The sequence below is a fragment of the Aulostomus chinensis genome, chromosome 11 (assembly GCF_037954235.1).
Source record: "Aulostomus chinensis isolate RoL2024-O1b breed Wild chromosome 11, RoL_Achi_v1.0, whole genome shotgun sequence".
NCBI lineage: Eukaryota > Metazoa > Chordata > Actinopteri > Syngnathiformes > Aulostomidae > Aulostomus > Aulostomus chinensis.
Genome location: NC_141330.1, coordinates 16,080,780 through 16,093,647, shown reverse-complemented (window position 1 = coordinate 16,093,647; position 12,868 = coordinate 16,080,780). Strand labels below are relative to the sequence as shown.

The 12,868-nt window shown below is 42.4% G+C and overlaps 1 protein-coding gene across 2 annotated transcripts; it reads right to left on the bottom strand.

Moving 5' to 3' along the window:
- Positions 1–582: 582 nt before the first annotated feature.
- LOC147253634 (transcription factor E2F3-like) lies at positions 583–9,132 on the bottom strand. 2 transcript variants are annotated; one of them, XM_086218901.1, is made up of 8 exons: positions 8,613–9,132; positions 6,413–6,533; positions 4,813–4,943; positions 4,615–4,703; positions 4,282–4,440; positions 2,676–2,790; positions 1,679–1,820; positions 583–1,003 (listed from the first exon to the last, which is right to left on the bottom strand). In XM_086218901.1, the coding sequence occupies exons 1-8, from the start codon at positions 8,892–8,894 to the stop codon at positions 708–710; spliced, it is 1,335 nt and encodes a 444-aa protein (XP_086075027.1). In that variant the 5' UTR covers positions 8,895–9,132; the 3' UTR covers positions 583–707. The 2 variants fall into 2 exon arrangements, with proteins under 2 accessions (XP_086075027.1, XP_086075028.1); XM_086218902.1 differs by lacking the exon at positions 8,613–9,132 and adding an exon at positions 8,263–8,471.
- Between the last annotated feature and the right edge of the window lie 3,736 nt (positions 9,133–12,868).

The following is a 12,868-nucleotide window of genomic DNA, read 5'->3' as shown; positions in this document are numbered from 1 at the left end:
CGACAGGTGACCCAAGCCTCAGCCAAGAAATTCTGTGCCCCAACATTGGCCTTTTCCTTTCCTTAAATTCCTTTTAATCTCCAAAACGTTGAACATTTGCACACACACAAGTATAGCTACTTAACATATCAGCAGTATATACCTTCAATCAGTAAGACTTGTTCAGCAACTACTCCCCTCCCCTCCAAGAGTACATCTAAAGACGGGTCACCTGGATGAGCGTGCACACCTGACATGAAGTTTGTGGGTTTACAAGCCTGTCAAATCCTGCAGCATCCCTCATGACATTAACAAATTTGGGTGATCATAACATATGCATGTCTCACATGATTTTTTTTTCCCCCCATCCAACATGCTAGGGCTGTCTTTGCTATTCTGTGTATACAATGACCTCGCTTCATGTAGAAAGACCGATATCGGCAAGTACCATAACCCCCAACCGTCAGCTACACTGGAGGCTTTTTCCAGAGCCTGAGCACTGAGTAATGGATATGTCTTCATACTGAGCAGTTGGTTGTTTATCTCCAACACCAGGAAAGCATGTGGTGTTTTGTCTGTATGGGACTGAAAAAGCCTTTAATGTTTTATTTTGTGTGTGTGTGTGTATTTAGAATTGGTTTAACCTAACTACAAAGTCACAGGCAACAACACTCACTGATACTTCAACTCACTCCCATGCAAGTAATCTGAAATTCTATCAGCTACCGCTAGCTGCACAGGAGATCATCCAGGGCGAGCGAGGGCATCTTATCAAAGTCACAGGCATCAAACAAGTCGCTGATTCCCTGGTCGTCTCCCAAACCTAAAAGGTAATCATCTTGGTCCAGAAGAGGAGGCCCCAAGTTGAGGAAAGGCCCCAGAGATGAAGGGATCAGGTCTTCTGTTTGCTGGAGAAGACTGGTGTACTGGGAAGAGATAGGGGAGAGAGTGGTGACGGAGACAGCCGAGGAAGAGGAGGGTGGGGTCAGGGCGGCGCTGAGGGAAGTGGTCTTGCAGCTGGAATCTGTGACAGAGAGGAGAGTTGACTGGTTAGCTGCAGAGTACATCAAATCATCAAATCTGACTGAAAACATTCCCCGGGGTCCCATCACAGAGTGTTTTTGTTATTTAATCTTAGCTGAGGGGGCAGCTGCAGGAGTTGAGATCAGACTGGGAGGGTGGATGGTTGCAAAGAACCCTGATCCCAGTAGAAGTCACATTTTAGCTAAACACTGCCTGTGGCTGCACTGACTTGACTGATGTGTAGGTTGTATGTGCTGGCTCATGAAGGGGGCTTCACTCAGCATGAACTATCAACTCAACCATCCCAAATTAAGTATGAATATTGACTCAACTGCTGTAGAAAGTACTATGATCTACTATGTTAGGCTTTATCAATCAGGTTTTTGCTAGTTGACATGAAGTTTTCGATGTGTGTCAGTTTAAAAAAAATAAAGAAACCAATAGATGTTAGGTGACAGCATCTTTTAATTTCACGCCAAACGCAACAAAATCAGGGCTTAGCGACCCTGATGCAGGTCATATAAGATGACAGGGAGAGATCAAATTCACACACCAAAAAAAAAAAAAAAAAAAGTGCAGGGAGAGCCGGGTATTACTTCCACACGTTTCTCAAGCTTTATCTCAAGTCTCTTGGCTACCAGCTGAGTGCTGTACTCGGCTCTTATCTAAAACAAACCTTGAACGACTTTGAGGAAAGGTGAGTTCCCGTTGATGTCCATGCTGCTGTGTTTCACCGGACTACTGGGGTCACTCTCCTCATCTGAGCACAGGAGGACTTCTATCGGACCCCTGGTGCTGGTCAAATGGATGGACAAACTCTGCAGACAGAAAACATGGATGGCGCTATTAGGATGTTTCCCTAACAAGACAAGACTAACACCAACACACTGCCATTTCAACAGCATTTTCTAAATTCATTTTGTATAAAATCTTTCACCTGGATAAGGTTATAGCGATACTAAGACGTGTGGAATAATATTTGGTCTCGGTAGTATTATCAGTGTTGTACACATACATTTATGAGGTCCTACTGATGTTTTTGCAACCTTTTGGCAACACATAAAGCAGTCAAATTGCTTCACAACGCCTATCCAGCTTCTAGTGTGCGTTACAAATGTGTCTCTAAGCAGAGTTTTCTGCATTATTGGCCAGAAAATACAAAAAATATATATCATGGTCACATTGTCATAATGTTGGCGTGTGTGCTCTGCAACCTATTCACAGGAAGATAAAGGAATATTCCATAAAATTCATGTACACAGCAGAATTGAAGTATTGTATTATTAAAAATGAGGTCAAGCGTGGCATTACTGCCTTCCATGAAAAGTTGGTCACTGGCCAAACTGGCTGGAGAACCAATTAAAATATTTGACTCCGTGTGAGTCTGTACATGTCTTCATAGTATATAACTGTTCTTGGCAAAAGAGCTTACAATAAATGAAATAAATCTAGCATTAAAATCGCTGTAGTTTCTGTTCACTCATGCCACATCAAGCAGGTTGCTGTATAGTATATCTCTGTACTTTCGGAGAGCAGCAAAGTTGTTGTTTGTTTTTACATCACACCCTAAGTTACAAATCTTTCAAAATCTATCTGTGCAATAGACACGTTACATACAACAGACGGGCCTGCCCCAAATTCATCCTCTCTGGTCTCTCCCCAAACAAATATACCTCGTCAGGATCTGGCACTTCCAGCTTGGTGTCTGTGGGAGCCTTGACAACAATAATAGTCTGGTCTTGGAGGTTCCCCAGATGTTTGATGTCGTCGTATGTTACGTAGGCATACGTGGAGACAAACAGGTTAAAGAAAAAGTACAAATATTTTAACAAAAAGCTCACATACAACTAAAAGTGCTGCCTGTAGCACCAAGCTGCTGAATGATTGTCACATCATTGTAGAGCGCCAAGTTGCTTAATATTCCAAGAAGACAATAGAAAATGGGTCTAAGAGCCTATTGAGATCATGTCCAAGCAGCCTAGAGTCTGGTTCATTTGACAAGTGTGACTGGTCTTCCCTGGACCCAGCATGGTTGGAAGAGGTGGGCGTCAGCACAGCGGGCGGGAAATATCCAGCAGACAGAGAGCTTAAGTATATTATATGTACCGCTCATCTCTCTCATCTGCCACTCTCTGTGTATTGAACCAAGCAGCGAACCTACAGTTCAGAGTCCAGCCTCGTCAACTCTCCTGGTACAGTGCGCGTGTACATGTGACAATGTGTAGCGTACACAATCTGACATACGCTCACTTCTGTCACACTACTGTGATGAAATATAAGATCACGTCCATGAGATTCCCTGCCTGGCTGGAACACCTCAGTGATGACATAGGCAGGCTCACGCAAAGAGCAACGTGAGTGCAGGAGGAGGGCGGGACAATCGTGCTTCAATATCGTAAAAGGCAACGCGGTCTGGTCTGGTGTGCACTCTGGAAAGACATGACCAGTGCTTTCTGTTCCCAGAGATGGAAGATGAAGCCTGATCAGCTCCAGACCCGGTGGAGGATCAGGAGTCTGGAAATCACTGAGGTGTGACCGCTGCCTCAGGAATCACCCTGAGCACAGTGCAGCTGGGTTGGGCTCCCGTTTAAGAAGTACAGCACAGGAGCTGAAACTGGCTTGACATGTGCCGCCACGCCTGACAGTCAGGATGAAGCTATGTTTTTGTCAGAGAAACAATGAAGACTGTGCGTTCCAACTCTGAATGCAGTCTGAGATGCTCAGAGATCTATGCATCCTGAGTACATTCACAAGGGTCCACATGGGATGGATCACTCAGGACGCAAGTCAATGTTCTACACTGTGGGTGGTGCAGGAATGACGAGTGATAACGCACTGTCTCTGGGTGCAAACATTCAAAGAATGATTCATAATCAATGTGTTATTCAATAGCCTCCTTTTATATTCAGATTAGATAATATTTATACTGGTGTACCAACCAAAAACCAGAATATTCCAGTTCGAGGCTTCTTAAACTGAGTGACCCAGTGCCCTGACATCATTCACTCACATTTGGTTGTTCCTTTTTTTCAGGATGACCTACGTTTCATTTCCTATCAAAGAACAACTCCTGTCATAGAGAGAGTTCATTCAGTAAAGCCTGTCAACAGCAGTGCTGCCTCGTTTCAGCTGGATATAATTGATTATATATTAGAATTGATTGCCAGGAGTTGACGACAACAACGACGAGAAAGGCAGAGAGCAGACTAGAAATTTCATCAAGAAAAGTCATTCTAACTTTTGGGGTCACTGAACCAACTTAGGGGGAAAAAAGGATATTTCTGGTTGCTTGGCAACTCGCTCATGTGTCTTGTGTCCAAGCTGCATCTCTGGATGAGTTGTTCAAGTCTCTGTTCTTCTTCTGCCAGCGCAGCAACTTCTGCTGTCAGCCTCTGTCTCTGGTTCAGTGCTCCCTCGACCTCGAGCAGACTGCAGCCCCTAGCAGACACATAATATGTTCAAACGCTTCTAGTACCGGCAAGTACATTTACTAGAGATATATGTTACACACACACACACACACCACAGCAGAGTGACGAAAACGGGGGGGGGGGGGGGGGGGGGGGGGCAACATGAAGGAAGACAAAGCCCAGATGAGTCTGAGACACTTACATCCACTGAATGTTGTTCTTTGATTTCTTCTTGATGAGGTGAATGCCCTCCAGTACATTAGTGATATCATACAGCCTTCTTTTCTGTACCTGCAGTTTAAGGACACAAGTTGTATTAGTTCTACAATTAATGGAGGATTTCTTGCTCAACCTAACAGCAGAAACTTTAACAAATGAATTAGATCCCAGAAGAAATTACCTGTAATGTTTCTGCAGCAAGATTGAGGTCCAAAACTCCATCGGGTGACTGAGCAAGAAGGTCCACAAACTTCTTTGTTAACAGTCCCAGAGACGTGTCATAGCGCGTCTTCTCCGGCGGAGACTTGGGCGCTGATGTAGAGCGGGGACACAACATATGTGAGACATATACAATAAACCCAAAACAACAGTTATATTTGGGAGAATGAAGCAACATTTTCAATGATAGGAAACCAGTGTTTATCCAACAGCCGACTGGAACAGTCGCTCAAACTCCATAGCTCTTGACATAGCTCAGAGCAGAAGAAAATAATATCAAGACTCCAGAAGTCTAGAGTAAATCTGACCCAAGTTATATCCGAGGGGGTTCTCATAGCAATTACTTACGTATTCTGGTCAGAAAAATATTCATGGAAACAAAATTCGTCACTACAAACCTTGTCAGAACACTGACTTATTGGTCAGATATGTTTGAGGCTGTAACAAGACCATAAATACAGGAAATCCTCTGTTCTGGACCAGTTCATATTTCTGCAGCATCTAAAAGGTGCGAAGCACGCCTGCCTACAGGAGCCATTCAGCTCAAACTTGCAGGGTTCCTGTGGTAGTTGGGCCGGATCACAAACCAATGCTTCGTTCGGAGCCAGACTGAGACCACCTCTTAAACAAGGTATATTTTTTGATTCAAACCTGGACAAACAAACAACACCATGGGAGGAGACAGGGAGTTTGACCCTTAACCAACGTCTTTACAGCGCTTTTGCAATTTTGCAGTGACATTACCCTGTCATTACGATGCTCTGCTTGTTCACACGGGGAAAAAACAAAATGGTGGTGTGATTTATCTACCTTCTTTGCCTTTTACACAGATGACTCTACCTGATCCACAGACACATGTTCATATGCGTGCATTGTTACACAGCCACCAGGGCAGAGAACCATGGCATTTACACATGCTGAATAAAAGGGGATTAATTCAAGTGCAGTCCCATCAACTATGAAGGACCCAAATGCAGAACATTTTCATTTCAGTGATGAATCCAATATGATTTGAATTTAGCAGCCAGGTTTTTTGTTTTTGTTTTTTTTTAATGTAGGGAACCTCCATGTTTGCAGGTCACCAGCAAGAATAAACTCCTCAAATGTCTTCATTTCACTACGAGTGTATTCTGAATTCCACTCCACTCAAAAATTTCTCTTAAATTTGGGATATAACAGGTCAACTAGACACCACGGCTAACTTACTTGAAGGCAAAACTTAATGAAAATATAATTTTAAATCTACGGCACTATCATACAATACTGCATACTATTCCCCCTAAAAAATGCTGATACAACTATCGAGGGACCTGTGGTCCGAACTTCTAAATTAAATTAGGATGTCGCTTGAAGACAAAAAGAAATAACTACAAATATGGAAAATGGCTCACACATTTAACCCTTAAAACTTTTGAGTCTGAATCACACTGTCAAACACGTTGGGTTCAGTGAAAATCCGTTTGTATGTGAACTACACTTGGTGCGGACCACATCCTACACAAGATTCTGGATCGTTCTCGGTCAGCATGTACCGCCAGGGTGTTACAAATTCTGCTTCTTACTTTTGGGTGTCTTTATCTGAGCTCCATTGGCCACTGCGGACCCTCCTCTGGCTTTTGGAGTCCTGGTTGGTTCTGACTGGTACTGGTGATCTGAGTCATCGAGTGCTAACCGCCTTTTAGCCTGCGAGGGAAGCAAAACCACAAAGAGAACATGAGTTTTGGACTGACTCTTCACATTCGTCATCACAAGTAATGAAGCATTAATACTACAGAGGTATCAAAAGATAGTTTTAATAAATTATGGGAAATGTGCTTTGACAGTAAATCTTCTTCATCTCTGAATACTTGAAGACCCAATTCTTCATCTGCAATCTTAGATCCCGCTTTTAACAAACAACATATTATTTCTGATACGGCGAGGACATGGTGATATAATCTATCGACTGGAGAGCCGGAAGGTTTTCATTACTTGCAGTTCATCATGGAGAAATTGTTGCTCATCCAACTGATGAACAAAAGCACCAGCTATTATTCTTCAAATAAACAAACATAGCTTATGAGTGAGTCACGTCCCACAGCGGTTCAGTAATGCGGAAGATACCGATACAAGTATTACTTCGAATGACCGCATGGTCCAAAAATGTTCAAACTCTATTCTCCCGTTAATCCAATTAAAACATGATCCATGCAGAAGTTATTGAGCTAGCTGTTAGCTAGCACTTTAACTACGGGTACATCGAAGGGTCACAAAAAGGGATGACCAGGAGATTCTGTGTCAGTCTCAGTCACTAGCTAGCCAGCCAACACTTTCAGTTGCATTTCTTCATGTTCAATAAACGTAACTGACACAAAGCGGTTAAAAAATTAGCAAGAGTAGGGGATTACACTTTTAAACTGCCACGTTTATCTTCATTTTTTTTCAACTAAGATAAAGGTTGCTTATATATCTTATGACACAATTTCCAGGAAGATGATGAAATGTAGTACAGAGTGTAGACAGACTAAAAGGACATGATGCACTTATTGTGTCATTCTTGAATCCATTCAGGATGTGTTCAAGATCTGCAATTTATATGAACGTAGAACAGAAATATATGAGATTAAATATTCCTTTCCACCATCACTGTCAAATGGCAGGGTGATCAAGCCATGGAATCCTTAACTTCCACCTTATGTTAGTAACTGAGTGACACTGACCTGGATCCTGTCAGTTTTATACACACACACATATATATAAACTCATCCATCATACATGTCTTATTTAATCTAGTCTAAGTAGTAATATGCCCTCTGTTGACAGTCAAAATGTCAGCCATTTTATATCAGCAAGCAGCTCCCCTCACCCCCAGCCTGCCTGCCTGCTCATGGCTACAGCCTCACATACAGAGACTGGTTGAGTTCATGAAAGATGAATAGCCAAGAAGAAACCAACACCCAGAACACAGCTACAACTATCTGGTGTGGTTTATGCAGTTTGAGGATACAGGAAATGTGCAGATCAGCACTAAAGCAACAAACTTGTGTGTCACTTAGGCATGAAATGTATTAGAACTGTACACTTTATTAACACCATAAAAGGACAAATACACTTATTAAAAAATTAAGGTCAAGGCCGAAAAACCAGTAATGTTGTTCTTTGATCATTAACATTGCTGCTAGCCATGAAAGCTAACATTTTCAAGCTTAAAACCAAGTTGTTTACATCTTAAAGACACGACTTGACTCTGTCGTGTACTTTAATAACTCAAGTGAAGCTTTAGTCGTTTATATTGCAAGTTTAGCGACTCATTTCTTCTTACAAAGCTAAAACTGAGCTAACTAATAGCAAAGTAGCCCAAATATACCCCAACCCCCAAATTGAGACACCAACAGCAGCCACTAGGCCACCGCTAACGTTACTCATCTCTTACCAATATTTCCATCTGCCTGCAAGGGTGAAGCGAAATCAAAAGAACCGTCAAGTTAGCATAGCAAGCTATAAGAGGACATGCCCACGGCTCTGTGGACGCCAAACTTAATAAAATGCCCCGTCCGCTTCCCAACACTCACTGGACCACTTAACCGACCCACTTGGGTAACTTAGCTAGCGGTAGTTAGTTAGCCACCTCGCTAAGCTCAGTCGTGGGAATGCCCTGGCTAAGCAGCTAACGTTAGCTGCCCGAACAACAAGCTCGGCTAACCTAGCAGGCTAATATTTTGTCGTGTGTGTAGCTAGTTGTAGCAAGGCAAATGTGTTCAAACGAGCTGTGTAAAAGATTACCGGCGGTCTTCCTAACGTGGGTCGTTGTCCTGCTCCGTTTGCTGAAGCTTGTTGTGGAGTTGTGTAAATGTTGTTTATCGGAGGCTCCGGTAAACATACATTTGATGTCTGTGTAACGTTGCAAGGCGGTGGGGTGGTTATTATTTGGATATACGTAGCATTGGATTGACCGGGGTTTAAACGATCCGAGAGAGTAGTCAAAATTATATTATTGTCCAAAGGAGAGCCCCCGACCCCCGCTAAAATCACTTTGTCCGGAGCCGAGGAGATCCCTCTTCTCATCTTGCGTTTTAGGGTAACCCCTTCCTTGTCTCTGTACTTTCAAGCTGGTCTGGCTGCTAATCCACCGCAATAGTAACAAAAATAATCAGACCGAAGTAAAGATGAGAGTCTGAGTCATCGACTTTCTTAAAGTATTTATCCTTATGGTGGTGCATTTAGGCAGATGCAACGGATTAAAAAGTAGCGCAACTCTCTTCTCCCCCGTCTAGAAATGGCTTCAGGAAACGGCCTGATGAATGAAGGGATACGGTTTACGCGCTCAAGAGCCCTCCCGCGAAACTCAGATTTCCCGGGAAATTTTCAAACAAAATTTACATACAATACGCTATTGGCTGTCCAGATAAGAGTCCCCGCCCAAATTTGAACCGTATCATCCAGTGAGCGCTCAGGATTCAGTGCGCCACGTGTTCATTGGCAGTTGTAAACAGGTTACGTCACCAGTCACGCCTTGTGTCTTTCCTGACACGACGCGAGAGGGCGCTAGTGCCCAGTTGTATGAAAAGACGAGGGAAGCCGTGGATCAGGAAACCTTCTGCTATAAATACACAAATCACATTGTGTTCTACAATAAATGATCAACTCGTGATTTCATATTGCAACGCGCATCTGTTTCTTATATTAAAACGAAAGAAGAACTCTGAATTTTGTTGGCCCTGTGATATCAAGCTTATTTTTGGGGATAGAAAATTAACATTCACCAAATGTGTTTTATGATTGCAGCTGACAAGATTAAGTTAAACAGGCAGAATGTATTGGCAGCTTATTCAGAATGTAACTGACATGTTATACGTAAAATCTTTAAACCTACCAATGACATAAAATATGTTAAAATACGTTCGTTTATTTAGACCCGTAAAGTGTTTCTTGCTACCTACATGTTAATATGCACTGTATATGCTTTTATTACTTACCTGGGAATAATATTGGTATCTTAGGATGCTGATGATCTAACAATCTAAATGATGATAAGTAAAATGCTAAAAGAATCTCCACAAGGATGTTGCTGACCTATGACCTCTATCTTATGGGAACAGACAACTGCTCAATCACTATCAAGTGCCTTATGTCCCTCTGGAGTCTTTTGAGGAAGAGTGTTTCAGTGTCTCCACAGCTGACCTGCGACAAGAAACAGCCTTCTCGACCCACTACCCTTGACATGCACTTGTATCATATAAATTCATGCTGTAAAATAAGACTTAAACATACTGTATCTACAATATCTGTTAGGTTTGTCACTGACTGTCAAAATAATCAAAGCTTTTCACAGTATCGGGGATATTATTGCATTGAAGATACTCAGACACTTGCGGATCATTTCTTTTCAACGAGTTGTTGATCTTATTTTGTACTTGGAAATAGTTGCATGTATTTTATAGGGAGAGGTGAAAGAAGTACACAGTTCCTGTTCTTAGGTAAAAGAAGAAATACCCAGATCTACCCAGATGAAGTAGCACTAGTTAAAGTAAAAGTCTCCATTTAAAACCCTACTCAAGGAAAAGTAAAGTGTAAATTTATATTAATTATGCTGAAGAATCAAAATAGCTTTTCTTCCATTAACCATCATGAGCTTGGTACAATCATTTCCTCCTCTAGACCGTCTACCTGTCTTCTAGACCCCATCCCAACTAAGCTGCCTAAAGACTCTCGCAACCCTGGATCCGGAAGTATTGGCAAACTACACACCAAATATCAAATCTTCATTTTCTCTCCAAAATTCTGGAGAAAGCGGTTGCTAAACAGCTCTGTGACTTCTCCGCAGCAACAGCTTTTTTGAGGATTTCCAGTCAGGGCTCAGGATTCATCATAGCACAGAAACAGCACTAGTCAGAGTTACCAATGACCTCCTACTAGCATCAGATGAGGGACTGGTCTCTGTGCTGGTCTTATTAGATCTTAGTGCAGCTTTTGATACCATTGACCACCATATCCCTCTACAGAGACTGGAACATGTCATTGGCATTAAAGGAACTGCACTAAACTGGTTCAGGTCATATTTACTAGGTCATCTCAGGTCGTACTAACTAATGATAAACTCTCGGAAACCACTGCAGTCACCTATGGTGTTCCACAAGGCTCTGTGCTTGGACCAATCCTCTTCACTCTATACCTGCTTCCACTAGGTCTCATGATAAGGAAACACTCAAATAATTTTCACTGTTTAGTCAGCTGATTTGTTTCACGTGGATGCGATACGTACAGCTGTGTATCGTCTCTAACAGTGAAAATTAACTGGAGGCCTGTCTACAGGAAATAAAAACATGGATGATCCACAATTTTCTTTTATTAAACTCTGATGAAACTGTGCTGGACCCAAAACACCTTTGAAACACCATATCTGATGAGATAGGTACCCTGGATGGCATCACCTTGGCCCCCAGCACTACCGTAAGGAACCTAGGAGTTCTCTTTGATGAGGACCCATAAACTCCCAAATTAAGCAAATCTCCAGGTTTGCCTTCAATCATTTATGTAACATTGCTAAGATCAGACACATCCTGTCTAAAAAACATGCAGAAAACTATTCCATGCCTTTGTCACTTCCAGGCTGTATTACTGCACTTCCCTCCTATCAGGCTGCACCAGAAGGTCCCTAAAGACTCTCCAGCTGGTCCAAAATGCTGCTGCCCGCGTGTTGACGAGAACTAGTAGAAGAGACCATGTCTCTCCTGTACTGGCCTCTCTGCATTGGCTCCCTGTCAAATTCAGAATAGAATTTAAAATTCTTCTTCTAACATACAAAGTCCTTAACAGTCAGGCAGCTTCATACCTGACAGAGCTCATAGTCCCCTATTATCCAGCTAGAACCCTTCGCTCACAGGATGCGGGGTTACTGGTGGTTCCTAGAGTTTCTAAAAGTAGAATGGGAGCCAGAGCCTTCAGCGAGCAGGCTGGCGTGGAACCATTTCACAGTTTCAGTCCGGGATGCAGACACCCTCTCTATATTTAAGAGCAGACTTAAGACCTTCCTTTTTGATAAAGGTTATAGTTGGGCAGCTTAGGCTGGCCCTTAGATATGCTGCTATAGGCTTAGTCTGCTGGGGGATCTCCCATGGTGCACTGGGCTTCTCTCTCCTCCTCCTGTACTCATATGTGTTACTAACTTGTCTTCTTCTCTGGAGCCTTTGTGCTTCCTCACCTCCCAAATCCCTGACTGATGCTGCTGCTGGAGGAGGCTACACACCTGAAGAGGCTCAAGCTTCCACCCGTAGCTCCACCTGCTCACCTCCCCGTCTGTCCATCAGTCTCTTCCCTTTCTCTCTCTCTTTGTCTCTGTCCCTCTTTCTTTCCTTCTGTATACCTGTCTTCCTCCATTATCTATCCCTGTCTCTGCCCTGCTCTCCTGCTCTCTTTCCCCCCAAAGGGTCAAAGCAGAAGGCCGTCCCCATTGATCCTGGATCTGCTCGACCTTCCTGTCTGTTAAGGGGAGGTTTTCATCGAAGCTGTTGCCTGATGTGCTCGCCAACTTTCAGTTTCCTCCCTATCATCAAACTTGAATTAAAAAATATAGGCCAAATAATAAAGGAAGTGCATGAGATGGCCTTCATACATACACACACATACACACACACACACACACACACACACATATATATATATATATATATATATATATATTGTATATATGTATATACTGTATGTATGTATGTATAGTAACTTCTGAATCAAATATACAGGGTTTTACGATATTAAATCGATTTTTTTTCTTTAAAGTAAAAATATAAGATATTCTACCAGAAACACATATTGACATATCATCACCAGGTTTCGGGCGAATTTCAAAAATTAAAACATGCTAAGACATTGTAGGAGATGACAAAACGGAGTTAAGGTTTTTTTTTAATTAAAAAAAAATCTTTGTTCTAAAATATAAAACTCAGTTGCACGTGCTTACTTTTATTTTTGTAGATTTGACCGGAAGTGCTGTTTAGTCTGATTGAGCTTCAGCCAGACTTTCTTTCTCGGCACTGTTGAGG